At 44.7% G+C, this 24228-nt stretch overlaps 1 protein-coding gene across 1 annotated transcript; it reads right to left on the bottom strand.

The window, feature by feature from the left end:
- Positions 1 to 553: 553 nt before the first annotated feature.
- On the bottom strand, positions 554 to 2676 carry LOC133424251 (E3 ubiquitin-protein ligase TRIM35-like). The gene has a single exon (XM_061714741.1). The coding sequence runs from the start codon at positions 2643 to 2645 to the stop codon at positions 1257 to 1259; it is 1389 nt and encodes a 462-aa protein (XP_061570725.1). The 5' UTR covers positions 2646 to 2676; the 3' UTR covers positions 554 to 1256.
- Positions 2677 to 24228: the final 21552 nt, after the last annotated feature.

Below are 24228 nucleotides of genomic sequence, written 5' to 3'. Positions count from 1 at the left end.
TTACCTGGTAATCCAGGTACTTACCTTGTAGTTACTTGCCCAGTAATTCTATTTCCTAAGTATTTACCCAATAAGTACAGACATTTTTACCTGGCTTTTACTCAGTAATTAAAGTGAAACTGGACTGTAAAAGAAAGCGTGTGTTGTTTCCATAATATTACCTGGTAATTGTAGATTATAATTATAAAGATTTGAACAATTGACAAAACGTCTGATAATTACCTCCCCTTTACCCCGCAATTAGAAAGTTGGACCCTCACATATACCTCCTCACACACACCTCCTCACACACACCCCCTTACACACACCCCCTCACACACACCCCCTCACACACACCCCCTCACATATACCTCCTCACACACACCCCCTCACACACACCCCCTCACATATACCCCCTCACACACACCCCCTCACATATACCTCCTCACACACACCCCCTTACACACACCCCCTCACATATACCTCCTCACACACACCCCCTCACACACCCCCTCACATATACCTCCTCACACACACCCCCTCACACACACCCCCTCACACACACACCCTCGAGGTGCTTATAGATGTAATTTAGCAGAGTTAGGGTGGCATCAGGAGAGTCGACGTGCAGCATGCAGACTGGACAGTTGGGTCTGAGGCGAAACTTCTTTTATATGGGAATGGGTCGGACCTGACACATCATTGGAAGCTAGAGGAACAAAAGACAGGAAAACCTGACAGACCATTCAAGGGACACTGTGTCCCCCTGCACCCGACACATAGGTGCTAGTTCTCTTAGAGAAAGGCATACATTACAAAAGAGATATTACATTTTCATCTGCATCCACATCTTCCATATCCCCCTCTTCTAGTTCCTTTCTCGCAGCTGGCCTTTGTTAGAATTTTGCATTTACACAGCTGTTTATCTCCCCTGCAGTATCCTGCTCCCCACAGCTGTTGACCTTTTGTTAGAAAGTATATAATGTTTGAATTTTCCCATGACAGAAGGTCTGGTTGTTTCCACGTAGAAGCTCAAGCGTAACACATTCATGTTGTGTTTGCAGAGGTTCGTCCTCATGGACAACAAGAAGGTTATGACAAATCTAAGGTGTGTCCACTGTTGTGGGTAGGCTGTGTGACATGTTGTTGAATGAATTGTGAGTGAATTTCACCTCACAAAAAAGGTAAATTATATTAAAGGTAAATTACATTATTATGGCAGTTTTAAAAGAGCATACATCTTTTATGTTTAAAAAACAAAAAAAGTCCCGACCCGTCTAACTCGGTGTCGTCACGGAAACATTGAATGCCAGGATCCTCAGTGGGTCTGAGCTCCGGGTGTACACGTAAGGAAACATCTCGCCTGTGAACGTGTGCGTGAAGGTGTGCATGACTGTGTCTGCGTCAATATCCACGAAACACAGCTCCCCCTTGTCGAACTCCAGTCGAACCTCGATCCACCGGGGCTTCCCCACTTGCAGGTCTTTCTCCGAGCCCGATCCAGCTAACGCCTTGTATCTACCGTCCTTGAGTGAAATCCTCCACCGCCGCGGCTCCGCTGTGTCGCCACCATCGGCTTCCAGCATTCCCAGCTCCCAGTCGGCGTTGTCTCCAACATCAACTATCCACTTGAAGGTCCCTGACTTCACCACCTCGGAGCCCCGGACGGTTCCGGGGAACCTGGTCCTCTCCGGGTTGCTCGGCAGATCTCGCGACCCCCCGAATGTGACGCTCAGCAGGTTGTCCGACACGACAAGCTCTGGGTCGGCGGTGTTTGGATCCAGGATCATGTGACTGTAGCCCGCTATGTCCTTCATCTTATTCATGATGTTGAAGGTCAGGTTTCCCAGATGTTTGGCCACATCTATCAAAGCCCCTGGAACCGGCTCCGGGTCCTGCAGAACCGGGCCCTGCTTGACCCTCCCGGTCGCCACCTTGTAGTTGAGCAGCAGCAAGACGTCTCCGGCTCTCAGCTCCGTCTCCGTCGCTCTGATCGTGTCTGAAAGAGCGTCCATGTCCCGGGTCAGAGCCTCCACCTTCTCCTTCATCGCCCGACTCTTCTGCTCCTCCTCCTTCCTCAGTGCCTCCACCCTCACCTGCTCTTCCTGATACAGGAACCGGTGAACAATCTGAAACTCCTGCCGGATCTCCTGCTCAGTGACCCGGGCCTGGACTTGGAGGTATTCTGCCGTGGAGATGCAGTCCCCCATCACGTCCTGGAAGAGCGTCAGCTTCCTCCGGAGGGGTTTCAGGTCTCTCTGCAGCTCCTGACGGAGATCCTGGACCGCCTCGTCGATGGGTCTGAACCGGTGGTTGCTGTGATTCCTGGAGTCCCGGCAGACAACGCAGACCGGCTCCTGGTGGTCCAGACAGAAGATCTTGAGCTTCTCACCGTGCAGGCTGCACATGTGCTTGGGCCCTGCCGCCGCCCGCCGCTCCTCGTCCTGCAGAAAGGCCTCGCACAGGTTCTTCAGCGCCAGGTTGCGAGAAGGGTTGCTCTTCGATGACTTCCTCTGGCAGCATGGACACGGTCGTGTTTTCTTCTCCGTCCACCACGACTGGATGCAGGCCCGGCAGAAGCTGTGGCTGCACGACAGGAGGACCGGGTCTTTGAAAATGTCCTGGCAAACGGGACACGAGAGGTCTTCCCCTGAGCTGGAGGCCATGTTCTCTCCGGGAGACGCTGACGGTTCAGACTGTCAGTTACTTTGACTTCTGAGCTGCGGCTTCTTCAGGCGAGGCTGAGGAGGCTGAAGCAGGGTGAGTGTGAGGAAGCCAATATCCCAGAGATCCCAGTGGTGGCAGAGATCCCAAATGTCCCAGAGATCCCAGAGATCCCAGCGGTCCTAGTGGTCCAGCGGTGGCAGAGATCCGAGCGGTCGCGGCGTTCTGACTTCTGCTACGTTGTTCGGCAGCGAGAGGATTTCTGATGCCTGAGGGCGTTGTCGTCAGTCAAGAATCTGGACCGACTGGTTTCCTGGGGGAGTAAGAGTGGGCGGAGCTTCATGCAAATTCCTGTGTGTGACTCACTTTACTAAACTTGTTTCTTGCATGTCCTAACAAGTGTTGACGGTGATGCAGACTCTGGCTGGAACCAGTTTTTTCACGTCAATGATTTTTTTTCTTCACAGCTTCTGTGTTCAAAAGTTGCATAACAACTCAACTGTTGGTCACGTGATTAAAACTGGACCTCAATTTCTGAAACGGAAAACAAAGAAGAAAAAACCACAATGACCACTAGGGTCCAGATCCAGACCTGACAGTTCCTGCACTCTTCCGTCTATCCCCATGAGTCAGCCGCCCATGCCTTTATCCCTCTAGCCCAGGGGTGTCCAACCTGGTGGTTTCCTGGTGTCATGCAGCTCATGCGACTTTATTTGATGGTGCAGTGAAAGACGGACATGTAGCAAGTGGAGGCAAAATATGCCGCTACTGGAATCAAACTCGCATTGCTGTTCAGGGGAAGGTGTACATAAGTTACTGCTCAACCCGTTGAGCTATACGGGAACTAGCGCTCGTGTTTGTGACTAAATAACTTCTACTCTCAACATGGCAGGGAAACATCTTCACACTGAGTATTGATGAAGCATTCCAACAGCACGTGGCCCCTGCAGGGACAACGACGCCTTGCACCAGTCCTACCTCCTGCAGGGCTTTGAACTAGGACCCAACACCTTTGTGTTAGCTTCAAACTTCCTACCCCCATGTAGAAGATCACACCTTGGAAGTTGACTCAAACAGACTCGGAACACTAGAGCACCCCATGGGGTGATTTTCGTCTGTGAGCTATTGTCTCACACAAGTTCCGGCGTCTTGCATCCCTGCCGAGACAGGCACCGGGGGAGTGGATTTCACTTCCAGCCCTTACAGAGACGAAGACCATATATGGACTTCCTGATACTCAGGGGTAGTCCCAAAACTGAAAGATCACACCTCTGACTGTCTCTCACTGACTTATTTATTCCTGCCTTTTGTTCGTTAAACTTCTTGTATAAAAACCTTGTTACAAAATCACTCGAGGTCAGCATTTCAACCAGACCCCTGGTCTGTGTCGACGTGCTCACCGCCGGCTGAATAAAACTCATATACCACAAAGCGGACTTCTGAAATGGTTTGGTAAATTCCTCAACGGTATATAGACAGTATCAAAGTGCAAAAAACACCTCAGCAACACAGAGCAACAGACATCACAAGACTTGCATGTGGGTGTGTGGGTGTGAGGTGTGGGGGGGGGTCAAAGTGATCGCCGTCTGGCGCTCGAAACCCGGAGACTGTTGGGGGGGCTGATAAGAGGGAGGAGCCGAGGAAGGCGTTGAGTTGAGGGAGGTGTGTGTGTTTATCAGTAAGGTTCTTTCTGTGAAGCGATGAGTCCGTCCGTGAACCTTCGCCCAGAGCTGCTCTCAGCCAATTGTCCTTGATGTTATCTGGCGGCTGGGTACAGTTCTGAAACAGGGATCCACAGGTGTTCGTGGGAGAGGGAGGGTTGGTGGGGGCAGAGTCACCTTGTTTACATTCCACCAGGAAGATTGTGACCGGAGCGATCGGCTGAAGACCGCTCTGTCAACGCCAGATTATAGAATCAACAATTATATTACAAACAGACAGACTCAGTAATTTTCCGTCTGCCTTCAGTCTCTGGTTCATCAATGGCGACTCCAATCAGACGAATTTGTGATCACTTTTTTCCCATTTTATCACCCAGTGCGTGAAATCGCTGCCCGTAACCAGTCACACGGTGGAGGGTGATGGGAGTTATTATTCCTGGGTGATGGGAGTTATTATTCCTGCGGGGGGTGATGGGAGTTATTATTCCTGGGTGATGGGAGTTATTATTCCTGTAGTCACGGTGGAGGGTGATGGGAGTTATTATTCCTGTGGAGGGTGATGGGAGTTATTATTCCTGTGGAGGGTGATGGAGTTATTATTCCTGGGTGATGGGATTTATTATTCCTGGGTGATGGAGTTATTATTCCTGTGGATGGTGATGGAGTTATTATTCCTGTGGAGGGTGATGGGAGTTATTATTCCTGGGTGATGGGAGTTATTATTCCTGTGGAGGGTGATGGGAGTTATTATTCCTGTGGGGGGTGATGGGAGTTATTATTCTGAGGACAGGCTTTAATCCAGGGGGAAAGAGAGAGTCCTTATCGTGATGAGACCGCAGCGTTAGATAAGGAACGGGATAAATATAGAGCTCGCGCTTTGTTTTCTAATCCACCCACGGGGCGAAGAAACTAACCTTTTAAATAGGTCACCTTCCCTTCTTTCACACACAAACACACACAAACACACACAAACACACATGCTCAGTCCGGCCAGAAGCCTTTTTAAGTTCCAGGCGTCCAGCAGGACGTGTTAGCGTCCAGCAGGACGTGTTAGCGTCCAGGAGGACGTGTTAGCGGCGTGATTAACAACGTTATTATCCAACTATTGATCTGAGCTGAAGCTCCTGACAGTTTCCTCTTTAATGTCTCTAGCTAACGTCTCCCAGGGCTTTTAAACTCTTCTTCCATGAATAATTGACTTATTAACTGTTGTCTGTGACTCAACTGGGACTTTTTGGCGGTAATTTATTGTGTCACTTCCTGTTTGTTGTTTGCAGCCTTTAGCCATTTTCACGGCGTCACGGCCTCCGATTCTTTAAATCCTTAAAATCTAAAGTCCTTGTTTTCTGATAAAGTACTATATCTGGTAAACGTCTGTTTTTAATTGAGCACTTGAATGTTGTGCATAAGTGACATAAATCAGAATCAGAATCAGAATCAGAATAGCCTTTATTGTCGCTAGTCTGGCATCCCAGCACAAATTGAAACCAGTACAACCATCAAGACAACAGACAAAACAAATAACAACATGAGACATTAGTGAACTGGCGAGATCAGATCAGAGAAAGGATGACATTGGGGATGGGGGAGGGAAAAAAGTCATCTTCACACTGTGTATAAATACACAGTGTGTAAGTGCAAAAAGAAAACACCTCAGCACAGAAAGCAACATAACAATTTAACATCATCATCACAAGGCTTGTACATGTGTGTGTGTGTGTGTGTGTGTGGGGGGGGGGGGGGGGGGTGGGGGGGGGGGGGGGGGGGGGTTGATAAGAGGGGGGCCGGAGAAGGCGTTGACTTTAAATGAAGGTGTATTTATCATTGTGTGTGTGTAAGCGGTAAGTCCGTGAACTTCGCTCAGAGCTGCTCCTCAGCCAATGTCCTTGATGTTATCAGACGGCTCGGTCAGTTCTGAAACAGGTCCACAGATGTTCCTGAGAGGGGAGGGTTAGTGGGGGCAGAGTCACCTTGTTTACATTCCACCAGGGAGATTGTGACCAGAGCGATCGGCCAAACCGCCCTGTCAAGGCCAGATTATAGAATCAACAATTATATTGAAAACAGACAGACTCAGTAATGTTCCGTCTGCCTTCAGTCTCTGGTTCATCAATGGTGACTCCAAACAGACGAATTTGTGATCAATTCCCGCCAAGCCGAGCTTCCAACTTCTCTGAGGTGTTTTCCATCTTGCCAATGAGCTCAAAGACGCCGCCAGCCTGCGATTCTGTTCAAGAATCACATCCAGCTTACGGCTTTGCTCCCCCAGCGTTAAAGTCTGAGTGTTGATCACCTTGCTTGATCCTTCAGCCACGTCCGGCAGCTCTGAAAGAGCCAGAACAGCTGTCGACAACTTACGCGTTTGTCGGTAGACCAGGAATCCCCCTCCAATTAGGAGAAATCCTGCTATCATAAATCCAATTATGAAGCATCTTCAACGTCCTCGACAGACAGAATCGCCAAACACAACGGTTTCCAATGTTTCCAGGAATCCATTGTGTATCCAGTAAAAAATGTCCCATGGGGGCAGGAGGGCTCCCTTACCCCCTGACTTCTGGTTGTGCTGAGAGACCAGTTAATCAATTCCATGATTGTAGAGTTTGGGAGAAGTGAAAAGAAGAGACTCTGAAGACGAGACAGGACAAAAAGCAGTAGCAGGGCAGATAGATAAGGGAGAGGAGCAGAAAAGCGTCCGCCTTCACCGAGAGCCGGAAGAAGGCATAAGTGTCTTAAGTGTAGTTTATTCATAGCATTGGAGGAGTTGGGTAGTATAATCTAGCGTTAGGTGGTACGGTTGTTTTTTTATGACACATTTAATTAATAAACATCCTGAAGAGGCAACCCAACCCCCATCATGATGCTCCCACCACCATGTCTCACTGTGGAACTGCTTTTTTATTGCATTCGATGGTTTTTTATGTCTCTTTTGCATCAGTGTTCCAACGTTTTCCGACCTGGGTTTGTATCCAGGCGTCGGACCGGGACTGTAGCAGAACCAGTCGTGACATGTTTGAAGTTTAAAGCCGTTATTGACACGAACAAGTGCTGGAAGTTGTATTTCTATCAAACTAAGAGCATCTAAATCTGCAGGCGGCAGAGGTCAAAGGTGCTTTTGACAAAAGTCTCTAGTAAATAAATAACATCATGAACCGATGAACTCACATTTCCTGCTTGGCATATGGAATAAAGGACAGGAAGGAAACAGAAGCAGGTTCTTTCAGGCCTCCATATCCTGATGGAGAGTACTCCTTCAGGGGCCCCGACCCTCCAGCCTGACAGGGGAAGTGGACTCGGACACAAAGGCCACTAAGAGCCTGAAATAAAAGAAACTCGTCCTCGGATCTCAGGCATAAAGCCGGCCTTTGTGCAACGACTGTAAAGAGACACAGAGACACACAAAAAAACACATATGGAGGAAGAGATGTTGCATAAGACGGGAGAATACCAACTAGAATTAAAGCTGCAAGCAGCGATCAACGGGCCCTCGCGCCCTGGCCAACTTCCTGTTGGGTTTGGGCCATAGCGCCAAGAGACTTTTCTTTAAGTTGTGACATGATACAGGTGTGTACCGATTTTCGTGCGTGTACGTCAAACCGTATTGTGGGGCTTGAGGCACAAAGTTTTCTAGGGGGCGCTGTTGAGCCGTTAGGCCACACCCATTAATGCAAACCATTAAATATCACATTTTACCATCAAAATGAGCATAATTGTATACCTCAAAATACGTAATAGCTAGCATGATGAGACTAAAATGTGTTGCAGTACAACACGTCCCGGGTTTTTCAACGTCGTAATGATGTCTGTACGATAAACCGTTGCCTAGCAACAAGCGTTCAAAATAAAATGGATTTTTTTTTAAAAATTGAAAGTTAAATATCGCAAAAACCGTAATAATTAGCATGATGAGGTTGTAAGGACCTTTAGTGCCAATCGGGCCGAGTGTTTGTAAATTTGAACGATGTCTCTACGATAAAGTTCGGCCGAGCAATAAGCGTCCGAATTTTCACCTTTTTTTTGCTTTTTGGCATCTAGTGTTGCCACGGTAACACATTTGACTGAGAAAAGTAAGGTCCATCGAGGCACGATGGAGACGCATCTAACGATGTATGACATGCACGGGTGCATGATGCGGTTCGGGCCGCATTAATGGAAGAAAAAAGCGTGCTGAATAAGAATAATAATTCAAAATGGCCGACTTCCTGTTGGGTTTGGGCCATGGCGCCAAGAGACTTTTCTTTAAGTTGTGACATGATACAGGTGTGTACCGATTTTCATGCATGTACGTCAAACCGTATTGTGGGGCTTGAGGCACAAAGTTTTCTAGGGGGCGCTGTTGAGCCGTTAGGACACGCCCATTAATGCAAACCATTAAATATCACATTTTACCATCAAAATGAGCATAATTGAATATCTCAAAATACGTAATAGCTAGCATGATGAGACTAAAATATGTTGTAGTACAACACGTCCCGGGTTTTTCAACGTCGTAATGATGTCTGTACGATAAACAGTTGCCTAGCAACAAGCGTTCAAAATAAAATGGATTTTTTTTAAAAATTGAAAGTTAAATATCGCAAAAACCGTAATAAGTAGCATGATGAGCTTGTACGGTCCGTTAGTGCCAATCGGGCCGAGTGTTTGTAAATTTGAACGATGTCTCTACGATAAAGTTCGGCCGAGCAATAAGCGTCCGAATTTTAACCTTTTTTTTGCTTTTTGGCATCTAGTGTTGCCACGGTAACACGTTTGACTGAGAAAAGTAAGGTCCATCGAGGCACGATGGAGACGCATCTAACGATATATGACATGCACGGGTGCATGATGCGGTTCGGGCCGCATTAATGGAAGAAAAAAGCGTGCGGAATAATAATAATAATTGAAAATGGCCGACTTCCTGTTGGGTTTGGGCCATGGCGCCAAGAGACTTTTCTTTAAGTTGTGACATGATACAGGTGTGTACCGATTTTCGTTCATGTACGTCAAACCGTATTGTGGGGCTTGAGACACAAAGTTTTCTAGGGGGCGCTGTTGAGCCGTTAGGCCACGCTCATTAATGCAAACCATTAAATATCATATTTATCACCAGGACTGACTTGGTGATAAATATGGTGACTTTTGGGGCACGTTTAGGGGGAAAAAAGGCCCTAATTTCGTCAGAAAAATAAAAACGTGGAAAACGAGAAAAATTCCTACAGATACAATAGGGCCCTAACACTGTCAGTGCTCGGGCCCTAATAAACAAATAAACCTTTCATCTGAAATGTGAAAACATGATGTTGATGTTTGAATAAGTTAACTTCTAATGAGGGCGACTTTTGAAATGTCCGCTCTGATGATTGATTGATATCTTTTATTTCAAACTTGATTGATTTAAGAATTTATTAGGAGAGTTGCATAGGATCAGGTACAGTTTCATGACAGTACAGATTCGCTGATACAAAGTCAACTGAAAGGCATTATTCCAAGAAAGCATTACGCTTGTTTACATTGGAGACCTTTTTAAACTCATGTATTGCATTGAATGACAAACAGGTAAGAAGCAGAACTTTGTAGGGAAGATTGTAAAAAAAAGAAAAGGGGGGGAATTACTGATATTTTGCCCCGAGACAGACTAAAAAGGTGATGAGACAAATAGAATAAGCTAGGTAATACAAAACAAAAGCAGAAAACAAAACAAAAAAAACACAACACTCTCTAAGGAAGGCGGAAGTTCTGCTGAAACTGACAGAAAAGTTTGAAGGTAAGACGTCGGATCCTTGTCCGAACAAAAGAAAACCACAAAGCTTAGTTTCATTTTACAGAGTTAGGCGATGTTCTTGAGGTGATAGTACGAGGTTTTACCAACCTGATCTCACAAAAATCCGTGAAATGCCCACGACCTCTCACCACTATTTTCTGTGGCACCAACACGGAAATTGTATAATTCCATGTGAGCACCACGGATATTATACCTATGCGAAGTCAATGGGCTCCGTTGTCGTGATATATACACGGATTATTACATTATTATTATGCATATATTATTCTTTGTTATAGTGGCTAAATTATGAGTTTTTGACGCGCAAGTTACTGTTTGTTACTGTCAGTTTGTAAAAGCATGTTTTTAACGCTGTTTTAACAGTGTTTAAATGGTGTTTTGATGATTTTTAACAGTATTTTGACGGCGAGTATTTAACCGTGTTTTCTAGTATTTAACGTAAATTCGAGTATTTAACCATGTTGTTTGCTGTCGCCATGACGACGGAGGTGGCGTAAGTGATGTGAAATTATTGTTTTTAGCCAAAACCACAAGCGTTTCCTACTTCTAACCAATCATAAGTGCATTATCCTAACCAGACCTTAACCAGAGCGTCGTCCGGCCACAAAATATCATTTTTAATTGATTTTAAACGAGGAAGTGGAGACAGGCAATATTTATTAACTTTATTTAACATTTCAATTCATGGATCGCGGATGTGTGGTCATTGATTACTGTTGCTATGGACGTGGAAGTAAACCGTTAAATATATTGTTCTTTTGAACGGTAAATATTAAAATAAACCGTACACAGGTACATTTACAACTTATGTTGAATCACTGTTAATACATCAATGTCAGTTACATGATGATAAATAAAGTATCCTAAATTAACAAACATATTTACAATTCCTTAACATACATCATCTCTATAAAATGTAGTTACTATTTCAGATGCATTACATAATAGATATATTCAATTGATATATGTTTTTTAAAACGTTTTTATACGTTAGGGTTAACCAAACCAATGTGACTACAAATATGGGGCTGATTAGCATAAAGCTGTATAGCATGACTCTAGGGAAATGTAGTTCTTAGCTAATATTGTTTTTTTTTCCACAGAAATGGAGGTACATTAATCGTGTAATTTTGGCGCATTATATGCCATTCCTTCTGCAGTTAATACGGCGCGAACCGTAACGTGCACCCAGGTGTGTTAAACATCAAAATGTGCGTCTCCATCCTGCGACAACACGCATTACTCTTTACCGTGGCGACGATAGACGCCAAAAAGCGCACCCCCCCTTCATCTGATTGGTCCATATTTGATAGTTCCTACTTTCTGCCATAACTTTTGAATGGTTTGATATAGAGAGTTGTGGGTGGTTTCATCTGCTAAATGTCCAGGTCTGAAGAATCTACATGAAGTCATACAAGCTTCCACTGCAGCCTGAACGTGCACCAGGGTGGAGGCCGTTTATCCGTTCATCGCTGCTTGCAGCTTTAATTATTGTTGTTGTTTTGGATTTGGATCCAGGAAGAAGAGGCAGAAATGAGGGGAATTGCTTCATGACGTTCTCTGTGCGTTGCTGGTTTGATCCAGATATCCCAAATGATTCCAATCACCATGTATACAGGGATGACCCTGTTAGCTCACGCATGGAAACACATTATTCCCAGTGTTTCAGTAACCGGAACGTTGACCTTAACCCCAATTTTACTGCATGGAAACGTAGTCACGGTTGGTTTGAAGCTCGAAGACAAAGTCGTTTTATTAAAGCTCCTGTCAGCAACCATCACAGATCTGAACATGAGTGTGTGTGTGTGTGTGTGTGTGTGTGTGTGTGTGTGTGTGTGTGTGTGTTGACAGTATTCCTGAGTCAGATTCACCTGCGGGAGCTTCATCGTCCTCCACATCTGTGTGCGTTAGCATGTTCCACGCGGCGTGTCCTCGCCGTGATCCGACTACACACTCCCCAGTGTGTGTGTGTGTGTGTGTGTGTGTGTGTGTGTGTGTGTGTGTGTGTGTGTGTGTGTGTGCAGCTCGGGGCGGCAGCAGCGCCGTCGTGAGTCTAAGGAGTCTTGACAGCAGATGCTGCATAATAACACAGTGAGAGACGAGCAGAAACATCAAGGACGCCACGTCACTCACTTAAAGTCACAGCTTAACACACACACACACACACACACACACACACACACACACACACACACACACACACACACACACACACACACACACACACACACACACACACACACACACACACACACAGATTAGGAGCAGAAAAGGCTGCAGATGCTGCTAAATGGATTTGTAAATCAGAGCGGCGGGATGCAGCCGGAGGTGGGATTTAAAACACTCTCCGTGTGGACGAGGAGGAGGTGGCGGCGCGTTGCTAGGTAGCGTTGCTAGGTAGAGATGCTAGGTAGCGTTGCTAGGTAGAGATGATGGCAGAAATGATGGGGTGATTGGTGGGATTTAAGGTCCCATTTCCATGTAGCAGAAACGCTGGTGTTTTCATGCATTTTGTCCGTTCGTTTACAAGAAAACGAAGCTCAAAGTCTCCAAAAACCATCATTCCTGAAAACTCCGGCCAAAGTGGAGATTTTTAAAACCTCCGTCTTCACGTTTGCTTGTAAACGGAGAGAAACAGACATTTATGTATTGTATTTTTTTTATTTTTGTATTTATGTATCATGTATTTTCTTTTATATGAAACTGAATTTATTTTTCTGCTACCATCTTGACCAGGACTCCCTGGCAGAAGAGATATTGTATCTCAATGCATCAGAATCAGAATCAGAAAAGCTTTATTGCCAGGTCAGACATAAATCAGACGAGAGAACTTGACTCCGGTTCACACCGATGGCTCCATTAATACGGACGCCATTTTTAGAGGAAGGATGACACTGGGATGGAGGAGGAGGGAAAAAAGGATCTTCACACTGTGTATTAATACCTAGTGTCAAGGTGCAAAAAAACCACCTCAGCACAGAAAAGCAACATACACACAACAGTACAACATCATGCTTATGGGTATACGATATGGGCAGGTCGGGGGGGGGACCCAGCACAGGTCCTCCAAGTGAGGGCCGCGGCCATTGCCAGCTGGCGCTCCAACCCGGAGACTGTGTCAGGAGGGGCTGCTGATAAGAGGGGGGGCCAGGAAGACGTTGAATATGGGGAGAGGGGGGTGTGTCAGTGTGAGAGTCTGTGACGCGATAAGTCCGAGAACCTTCGCCCAGAGTGCAGACAGTTCTGGGAGGGAGATCCTCAGGTGTTTGTGAGAGAGGGGGAGGGTTGAGTTGGGTGCAGAGCGTCATGTTTACATTCCTCCAGGGAGATTGTGACGAAGAGGCCTGCCAAGCCGCTCCGTCAAGGCCAAATCAAATCAACAATTTGCAGGCAGCTCAGTCATTTTCCGTCTGCCTTTTCAGTCTTCTGGTTCCTCAATAAACTCCGATCAGACGAATTTGTGATCAATCAATTCCGGCCAAGCTGAGCTCCCAGCTTCTCCATGTTGTTATCCATCTTGTTGATGAGCTCAAAGATCCCCGCCAGCCTGCGGTTCTGCTCGAGAATCGCATCCAGCTTACGGGCCTGCTCCCCCAGCGTAAATGTCAGAGCGCTGATCGCTTTGCTTGATCCATCCGCCACGTCCGGCAGCCTGGAAAAGTGGCTAAAGGAGGCCGCCGACGACTTACGCATTTGTCGATACATCAGGAAACCCCAACCTCCGATCAAGGAGATAATCAGGAGAAATCCTGCGATCATAAATCCAAATATGTAGGCATCTTCTGCATCCTCGACTGACAATATTGCCATACACAACAGCTTCCACGCCTTGTACGAGTCCATTGTGTATCTAGCAAAGAATGTCCCGTCTGGGCAAGAGGGCTCCCTTACCCCCTATCTTCTTGTTGCAAATATTTGGTCAATTGCAGTGTTGGGTGTAACGCGTTACAAAGTAACGCGTTACTGTAACGAGATTACATTCGCCAGTAACGCAGTAATGTAACGCGTTACAGTTGTAATTTGGGTAATCCCGTTATAGTTACTCTAAGACAAGAAAAAATACGTTACTTTAGTTACTTTAGTTACTTTAAGCTTTTCAACTACATGTTGCCGTCCCTGACTCCCCCAGTCTGGCCCTCGGCAGGAGGGTCCCCCCATATGAGCCTGGTCCTGCTCAAGGTTTCTTCCTCCTAAAGGGGAGTTTTTCTTTCCACTGTTTGGCTTAAGGTTTTTCTCCCACTAGGGGAGTTTTTACCTGCCATTGTTTATGTAATAACTGCTCGGGGGTCATGTTCTGGGTATGGGTCTCTGGAAAGCGTCTAGAGACAACTCTGTTGTATTAGACGCTATATAAATAAAATTGAATTGAATTGAATGTAGAACGGGAGAACAGAAAAGAAAATCAAACTTGCCTTTCATGCGTCTTCACGCGTTGCGCTGCAACACTTGTCTGACTTGAGGCTGATTTATGGTTCCGCGTTAAATCGACGCAGAGCCTACGGCGTAGGGTACGCAGCAACACACCGTACGGTGCACGTCGCCGCGTACCCTACGCCGTAGGCTCTGCGTTGGTGTAACGCAGACCATAAATCAGCCTTTAACGTGATTTTATGGGATTTTACAGGATTTTACGGGACTTCTGGTGCTGATCTGGACACTGCAGTAATAAAGTTCCAACTACAGGACTGTCTCAGAAAATTAGAATATTGTAATAAAGTTCTTAATTTTCTGTTATGCAATTAAAAAAAACTAAAATGTCACATTCTGGATTCATTACAAATAAACTGAAATATTGCAAGCCTTTTATTATTTTAATATTGCTGATTATGGTTTACAGTTTAAGATTAAGATTCCCAGAATATTCTAATTTTTTGAGATAGGATATTTGAGTTTTCTTAAGTTGTAAACCATGATCAGCAATATTAAAATAATAAAAGGCTTGCAATATTTCAGTTGATTTGTAATGAATCCAGAATGGATGACATTTTAGTTTTTGTAATTGCATTACAGAAAATCACAATATTCTAATTTTCTGAGACAGTCCTGTATATGTTGTTCATTGGCAATCCAGTGCAGCTCAGGTGATATTGCGGAGTAATCCAAAAGTAATGTAACTAGTAATGTAACTAGTTACTTTCAGCAACCAGTAACTAAGTAGTGTAAGGGATTACTTTTTTAAAAAGTAACTAGTAATATGTAATGGATTACTTTTTTTGAGTAACTACCCCAACACTGGTCAATTGTGCTGAGAGACCAGTTAATCAATTCCATGATTGTAGAGTTTTTGACTTTTCTAGCTCTCTTCTGGACTAATATGTCTTGTAACACGACTTTGTCTCGTGATCGCTGCCCACATGAGTCAGACGTGGTATTTCTACATAGAGTGGCTGTGATTGTTTATCAGACATCAGTCATCAATATTTACAGGATTGTCTGAGACAACGATCCTGTCACCAGTCACATGATCAATCATCATTATCAATCATCATGAGTTATCATCCAGAAGAAGATGATTGGTGGGATTTAAAACACTCTCCGTGCTGCATGAGGGTGAGGTGGCGGTGCGTTGCTAGGCAGAGATGATGGCAGAGATGATGGCAGAGATGATGGCAGAGATGATGGCAGAGATGATGGCAGAGATGATGGCAGAGATGATGGCAGAGATGATGGCAGAGATGATGGGATGATTGGTGGGATTTGTCAGCGAGCGCGTGAACAGATGCTGGCGTGTGGGCGGACGAACATGTGATGGTTTAACCATCTGTGGACGAAACTCAGCTCTAGAGCTGGAACTGAAACTCTCCAGCTCCACAAAACACACCTGAGAAAGGTAAGTTTATTTATATAGCACAATTCAACACAAGGTCATTCAAAGTGCTTTACATCAACATTAAAAGCAGCAAGACACAATTAAACAGTAAATAACAAATAAAATGAACATAAAAGAGGTAAAATAAAAGAAAGCAGCAGTTGTTAGTCAGTAAGGGCAGTAGATCCAGCAGGTTCATCTCATTCTTACAATGGTAATAATTACGTTTCTATACGGCCAAAACGTACAAAGACCGGGTCAAATACAGGATTACAAAAGTAATCTGTAACTATTCCTACGGTGAATTAAACCAATTTTGACAATTTGTTTAGAATTGTTGAAAATTGTTGAAAATCAATTAAAATTGTTTAAAATCATTTAAAATCGTTTAGAATCGTTGAAAATTGTTGAAAATCAAATAAAACTGTTTTAAATAGTTGAAAATCGTTTATAATAGTTGAAAATCCTTTAAAATCATGAAAAATTGTTTAAAATAATTTTAAATTGTTTAGAATCGTTGAAAATCGTTTAGAATTACGTTTCTATACGGTCAAAACGCACAAAGACTGGGTCAAATACAGGATTACTAAAGTAATCTGTAACAATTTGTACGGTGAATTAAACCAATTTGACAATTCTACGTCACAATGCCTGTTTCCAGGTGTGTGTGTGTGTGTGTGTGTGTGTGTGTGTGTGTGTGTGTGTGTGTGTGTGTGTGTGTGTGTGCGTGCGTGTGTGTGTGTGTGTGACAACATACTCCTAGGAAGGCGGAAGTTCCGCCGAAACTGTGAGTAAAGTTTGAAGGTAAGAACTCGGATCCTTGTCTGAGCAAAAGAAAACCACAAAGCTAAGCGGTTTAAAATCCTCTGGAGACAAATCAGACTTAAGAGCATCGTCCCATATCCGCTCAAACGTGAGACGCAGCGAGGCGTTAGCGCCGGCGTTAGCGCCGGCGTTTGTCCGCCGGCTCTCCGCCTGAGCGATGAGCCAGAAGAGGACTGGGGGGAAGTGTGGGCCAATCAGCTGTCTCCGCTCGTCAGGAATCACACATGCAGCTTTCAGCACGCGGCCCTGGTACCACGGTCCCTGCAGCCCTGGTACCCCGGTCCCTGGTACCCCTGGTCAGAGCCGCCTGGGAGATTTGTGAGGCCCTGTGCGAAATGGCTGGGGGGGGGCCTCGTGCAAGATTTTTGGGTTTTTCGGGCCGGATCGGGTGTTTATATGCGCAATTTTAACTCTCCAATGATCAAAATACTGGATACCTTCCCCTGCCTCATCACCATCTCTTACCTCGACGCGGGGCCCCACGGCTGCTTGAGACCCGGTCGGATCGGTGATTTTTGTAACAAATTTATCAAACGTGCCTTTCAGAGAGGCTTTAAACTCTTCCATTTTCTTTATTTTTTTTTTCTTTTTTCATCCCCTGATGGAAATTTCCTGAATCTGTCTCGTTCTCTCGACATTGTGTGACAGTTTGTTCCAACTCCACCCGTCTGGATCAGAGCAGCTTGTGTCTGCGCTTGGTCTGATTAGTTGTATTGAACAACAGACACATATATTTATTGATATGCACAGATTACACATTTAGGTCTGTAATGGAACGTGACTGTTGATATTTATAAGGGAAAAAAAAAAAAAAAAAAAAAAATGAAAAAAACAAAAAAACAAAAAAAAAAAAACGGCCCATAGCGCGAGGCCCCCTGGGGCGCGAGGCCCCATGCGGTCGCACGGTTCGCACACCCCTTGCGGCGGCCCTGGGCCCTGGTACCCCAGCCCCCGTAGCCCTGGTACCCCTGGTACCCCGGCCCCTGCAGCCCCGCCCCCAACCACTGAACCTTGTAGGCCAAATCCGCTTGGCCATCTTTATACATACACAGGCGTTTGCATTTATTGAGCATTATTTATAGAACCCTTCTTGGATTGGTCCCTGCTTACCTATGTACATATCTCCATAGAAGCCAAAGCCATTATGGCCTGTGCTCCCATGATGCTTTGCACTTCATTGTTCCGCGTGTTCGCACTGAGCTGGAAAAAGAGCTTTTAAATTCCCCCTTTGCTTGGAACTCCTTTCAGAAAGACTTTAAAATGAAAGAGCTGATATCCTTCAATAACTTTGGTTCGATCTTGAAGGACCGAGAGCGTGAAAGCTTTAATGTCTCTGGACCTGATAGTAGTTATGTCTTCCTCAACATCTGCACTTTATATGATTGATGTGGTTACCTACTGTTAACTGGCTGTGACCTCCTGCATCTGCACCTTATAAGACATGGTTTTATCATTTTACTGCTACTTTGTTCCTCTGTTATTGTTTTGTATTCTGTCTTTTAACCTTGTGATTTTATTTGTTTTGACGAGCTGCTGCTTCCTGGCCAGGTCACCCTTGTGAAAGATCCTTGATCTCAATGGGCCGTTACCTGGTTAAATAAAGGTTAAAAAAAAAAGAAAAGGTTCCCTAGCGACACAGAAATCACCTAACGAGGGGGCGTGGGGGGGATTACAGCATCAGCGACACAACAGTGACCTCCAAGGGGGGTTAGACATGTGTCAGGAGTGCCGTTGAGCAGGACGCTGGCGTGACGAGGGAGGGACAGCTGGATTGTGTCAAGAGAGTTTTAATTGACAGCTGTCCAAATCCCCCACCAGGGAGGGATTAACAGCAAGGCTTTAGAAGGAGGAGGATTTAGGAATCTCTCTAACACGTCTACACATGTCTCAACATCGTTCACTGGAACACGAGATGAAACCTCGTTACACAGGAAATAAAATACAATAAAATAAAAACTGGACGTCAGTTTCAATCTCTTTCGTGACCCAGATCAGCCCCAGGTGGTTCTGTTGAGGTTCTGACCTCCAGACCTCTACAGGACCTCCAGACCTCCAGACCTCTACAGGACCTCCAGACCTCTACAGACCTCCAGACCTCCAGACCTCTACAGGACCTCCAGACCTCTACAGGACCTCCAGACCTCCAGACCTCTACAGGACCTCCAGACCTCCAGACCTCTACAGGACCTCCAGACCTCTACAGGACCTCCAGACCTCTACAGGACCTCCAGACCTCTACAGGACCTCCAGACCTCCAGACCTCTACAGGACCTCCAGACCTCCAGACCTCTACAGGACCTCCAGACCTCCAGACCTCTACAGGACCTCCAGACCTCTACAGGACCTCCAGACCTCCAGACCTCTACAGGACCTCCAGACCTCTACAGGACCTCCAGACCTCTACAGACCTCTACAGGACCTCCAGACCTCTACAGGACCTCCAGACCTCTACAGGACCTCCAGACCTCCAGACCTCTACAGGACCTCCAGACCTCTACAGGACCTCCAGACCTCCAGACCTCTACAGGACCTCCAGACCTCCAGACCTCTACAGGACCTCCACACCTCCAGACCTCCAGACCTCTACAGGACCTCCAGACCTCTACAGGACCTCCAGACCTCTACAGGACCTCCAGACCTCCAGACCTCCAGACCTCTACAGGACCTCCAGACCTCTACAGGACCTCCAGACCTCTACAGGACCTCCAGACCTCCAGACCTCTACAGGACCTCCAGACCTCTACAGGACCTCCAGACCTCTACAGACCTCCAGACCTCCAGACCTCTACAGGACCTCCAGACCTCTACAGGACCTCCAGACCTCCAGACCTCCTTCTTTTTTTCCTCTTTTTTCATTTTTTTTCCTTCTTTCTTTTCCTCTTTTTTTCTTTCTTTTCTTCCTGTATTTTTTTCTCTTTTTTTCTCTTTTTTTCCTCTTTTTACCTCTTTTTTTTAAATTTTTTTCAATTTTTTTCTATTTTTTCCTGTATTTTTCTAGACTTTTTCCTCTTTTTTTCCTACTTTTTTTCTATTTTTTTCTATTTTTTTCCTCTTTTTTTCTATTTTTTTCCTCTTTTTTCCTCCTTTTTCCCTTTTTTCCTTCTTTTTTTCCTCTTTTTTCCTCTTTTTTCTCCCTTTTTCCTCTTTTTTTTCCTCTTTTTACCTCTTTTTTAATTTTTTTCCTTCTTTTTTCCTGTATTTTTCTAGATTTTTTTCTCTTTTTTTCCTCTTTTTTCCTCTTTTTTCCTCTTTTTCCTCTTTTTTCCTCTTTTTTTCCTCTTTTTTTCCTCTTTTTTCATTTTTTTCCTTCTTTTTTCCTGTATTTTTCTAGATTTTTTTCTCTTTTTTTCCTCTTTTTTCCTCTTTTTCCTCTTTTTCCTCTTTTTTCCTCTTTTTTTCCTCTTTTTTTCCTCTTTTTTAATTTTTTTCCTTCTTTTTTCCTGTATTTTTCTAGATTTTTTCCACTTTTTTTCCTACTTTTTTTCTATTTTTTTCCTCTTTTTTTCTATTTTTTTCCTCTTTTTTTCTATTTTTTTCCTCTTTTTTCCTCCTTTTTTCCTTCTTTTTTTCCTCTTTTTTCCTCTTTTTTCTCCCTTTTTCCTCTTTTTTTTCCTCTTTTTACCTCTTTTTTCATTTTTTTCCTTCTTTTTTCCTGTATTTTTCTAGATTTTTTTCTCTTTTTTTCCTCTTTTTTCCTCTTTTTCCTCTTTTTTTCCTCTTTTTTTCCTCTTTTTTCATTTTTTTCCTTCTTTTTTCCTGTATTTTTCTAGATTTTTTTCTCTTTTTTTCCTCTTTTTTCCTCTTTTTCCTCTTTTTTCCTCCTTTTTTCCTCTTTTTTTCCTCTTTTTCCTCTTTTTTCCTCTTTTTCCTCTTTTTTTCCTCTTTTTTTCCTCTTTTTTCATTTTTTTCCTTCTTTTTTCCTGTATTTTTCTAGATTTTTTCCTATTTTTTTTTCCTATTTTTTCCTCTTTTTTTTCTTTTTTTCCTTCTGTTTTTCCTCTGTTTTTACCTGCAGCCCTCTTGGACCAGGACCTGGACCTCCAGACCTCTACAGGACCTCCAGACCTCTACAGGACCTCCAGACCTCTACAGGACCTCCAGACCTCTACAGACCTCCAGACCTCTACAGGACCTCCAGACCTCTACAGGACCTCCAGACCTCTACAGGACCTCCAGACCTCTACAGGACCTCCAGACCTCCAGACCTCTACAGGACCTCCAGACCTCCAGACCTCTACAGGACCTCCAGACCTCCAGACCTCTACAGGACCTGCAGACCTCTACAGGACCTCCAGACCTCCAGACCTCTACAGGACCTCCAGACCTCTACAGGACCTCCAGACCTCCAGACCTCTACAGGACCTCCAGACCTCTACAGGACCTCCAGACCTCTACAGGACCTCCAGACCTCTACAGGACCTCCAGACCTCTACAGGACCTCCAGACCTCTACAGGACCTCCAGACCTCCAGACCTCTACAGGACCTCCAGACCTCTACAGACCTCTACAGGACCTCCAGACCTCTACAGGACCTCCAGACCTCCAGACCTCTACAGGACCTCCAGACCTCTACAGGACCTCCAGACCTCTACAGGACCTCCAGACCTCTACAGACCTCCAGACCTCCAGACCTCTACAGGACCTCCAGACCTCTACAGACCTCTACAGGACCTCCAGACCTCTACAGGACCTCCAGACCTCCAGACCTCTACAGGACCTCCAGACCTCTACAGGACCTCCAGACCTCCAGACCTCCAGACCTCTACAGGACCTCCAGACCTCTACAGGACCTCCAGACCTCCAGACCTCTACAAGACCTCCAGACCTCTACAGGACCTCCAGACCTCTACAGGACCTCCAGACCTCCAGACCTCCTTCTTTCTTTTCCTCTTTTTCCTCTTTTTTTCTTTCTTTTCTTCCTGTATTTTTACCTCTTTTTTTTCAATTTTTTTCAAATTTTTTCTATTTTTTCCTGTATTTTTCTAGATTTTTTCCTCTTTTTTTCCTACTTTTTTTCTTTTTTTTCTATTTTTTTCCTCTTTTTTTCTATTTTTTTCCTCTTTTTTCCTCCTTTTTCCCTTTTTTCCTTCTTTTTTTCCTCTTTTTTCCTCTTTTTTCTCCCTTTTTCCTCTTTTTTTCCCTCTTTTTTCATTTTTTTCCTTCTTTTTTCCTGTATTTTTCTAGATTTTTTTCTCTTTTTTTCCTCTTTTTTCCTCTTTTTCCTCTTTTTTCCTCCTTTTTTCCTCTTTTTTTCCTCTTTTTTCATTTTTTCCTTCTTTTTTCCTGTATTTTTCTAGATTTTTTCCTATTTTTTTTCTCCTATTTTTTCCTATTTTTTTTCTTTTTTTCCTTCTGTTTTTACCTGCAGTCCTCTTGGACCAGGACCTGGACCTCCAGACCTCTACAGACCTCTACAGGACCTCCAGACCTCTACAGACCTCTACAGGACCTCCAGACCTCTACAGGACCTCCAGACCTCTACAGGACCTCCAGACCTCTACAGGACCTCTACAGGACCTCCAGACCTCTACAGACCTCCAGACCTCTACAGGACCTCCAGACCTCCAGACCTCTACAGGACCTCCAGACCTCCAGACCTCTACAGGACCTGCAGACCTCCAGACCTCCAGACCTCCAGACCTCTACAGGACCTCCAGACCTCTACAGGACCTCCAGACCTCTACAGGACCTCCAGACCTCTACAGGACCTCCAGACCTCCAGACCTCTACAGGACCTGCAGACCTCCAGACCTCCAGACCTCCAGACCTCTACAGGACCTCCAGACCTCCAGACCTCTACAGGAGATCCTGACTTGTAGAGCCGGTATGGAACTCCGTTGGGACCTGGAGCTGATGCAGCTCTTGCTCTGTGGACGGTGTCGTCTACTTCGCTTGTAATGGGAAATTTTGGTATAACAATATTTTTTGTCTTGTATTCTTTAAGACTAAAGCACCAATCCTGTTTTCAAGTGAACATTCCTTGGCGAGGTCATGCTCCTTTGACACAGAGACTAGCACGGTTGCCAGGGTGATATTTTGTCTAGTTGTTCCCATCTGGCCATTGCTGAGACCCTGCGTTCTCATATGAGGACATTACATTTCTGCTGTTCTGCGCCATGATACTTCATTTGTACGAACATTGACCCATTGTCCTCATCCGGGACCCCCGCCTGCACCATCTAGTGGTCTCATCATGAAATTACACTCATTTGGGAAAAAACAAGATGGCTGGATCTCAATGAAAGTCTTCTATGGAGCTCCTGACAGAAATATGGACAAGGTAAAAATCCTAACCTAATTTTATGATTGAAACTAGTATATTTATGCACAATAACGTCTGCAGCTTCACATGGCATGCTTTCTTGATAGATTTGAGTAATATTTGCAAGCTACAACGTCTGTAAACATGAAGTACTCGTTTGAGGACATCAGGTCTATCTTCAATGCAAACACGTACATTCTTTCCAACAACATTTGTCTTTATTTCTTGCCCAAATGTCCAATTTCTAGTCAAAATAAGTCTCATTACACTTAAAATACTTGTTTTTAGATTTCCATTTGTTTAAAGCACATTTTCACTAGAAATAGAATAATCTGCCAGTGGAGCAAGTTTTTATTTCCTTGTAATAGGAAAGAAAACAATTGAAAATGATATATAAATATAAATGATATAGAGATATAACCTAATACCCATGTTTTTACTCTGTAGCACTTTATTTCATTCAAAATGCTGAGTATATTGCAAATAAAATGTATCATATTTTTATTATTAGAACCTGACAAGGATGCAGGGCAGGACCAAGAAAGGGAAATAGAGAGAAAATAAACCCATTGTCCTCATGTCAGGCCATTGGATTTGACATAGTTCAACAGCACATAGAAAGCAAAAATGTAATTTCAACAAAAATTAGGTCCTACTGATCCCAAATAGTAAGGAGACATAAAAAATGCACATCAAACAAATGCCTGGGTCTCAGGAGGTTAAAGGTATTGTGACATAATTTTTAACATGCTTTTAACACTATTAAAAGTCTTGGCCAACATCCCTCAAATGTGTCTAAAAGAGTGTAACAAGAAAAACTTCACTCTAGAACTCTATTCCTGGCTTTTTATTACAGTGTTTTTTTGCGCCGTGAAAAATGCTTCCTTTTCCCCCTTTCCTGTCAATCATTGCTCCGCTCCTCCTCCAAACCTCCTCCTCCTCCAGCCATACGCTCACAGCGGCGTCGGAGAGTTAAGCCGGGAGCGACAGGCGAAGCATGCACGGAAACGCAGGAGGGCGAACCACAGCAAACAATCATAAAAATAAAGGCATGCAAGCAGCACTGTCCCCTTATCTTAAGTCCAGTCAGTGGCCGCGGGTCTTCTTAGCAGTTTTCCTCCGGTGATTAGAACAAAAGAGGCTCTAAACAGCTCCTTGTTAAGCCTCATTTATGGTTCCGCGTTAAATCGACGCAGAGCATACGCCGTAGGGTTCAGCGTACGGTGCGCGTCGCCGCGTAACCCTACGCCGTAGGCTCTGCGTCGGTGTA

This window comes from Cololabis saira, chromosome 23, assembly GCF_033807715.1.
Source record: "Cololabis saira isolate AMF1-May2022 chromosome 23, fColSai1.1, whole genome shotgun sequence".
Lineage (NCBI taxonomy): Eukaryota > Metazoa > Chordata > Actinopteri > Beloniformes > Belonidae > Cololabis > Cololabis saira.
The sequence above is the reverse complement of the archived record's forward strand: the minus strand, read 5'-3'. Positions and strand labels throughout refer to the sequence as shown.

Bases quoted from the DNA above. Each gene is read 5' to 3' on its own strand.
- LOC133424251 (XM_061714741.1), bottom strand. From the start codon at position 2,645: ATGGCCTCCAGCTCAGGGGAAGACCTCTCGTGTCCCGTTTGCCAGGAC.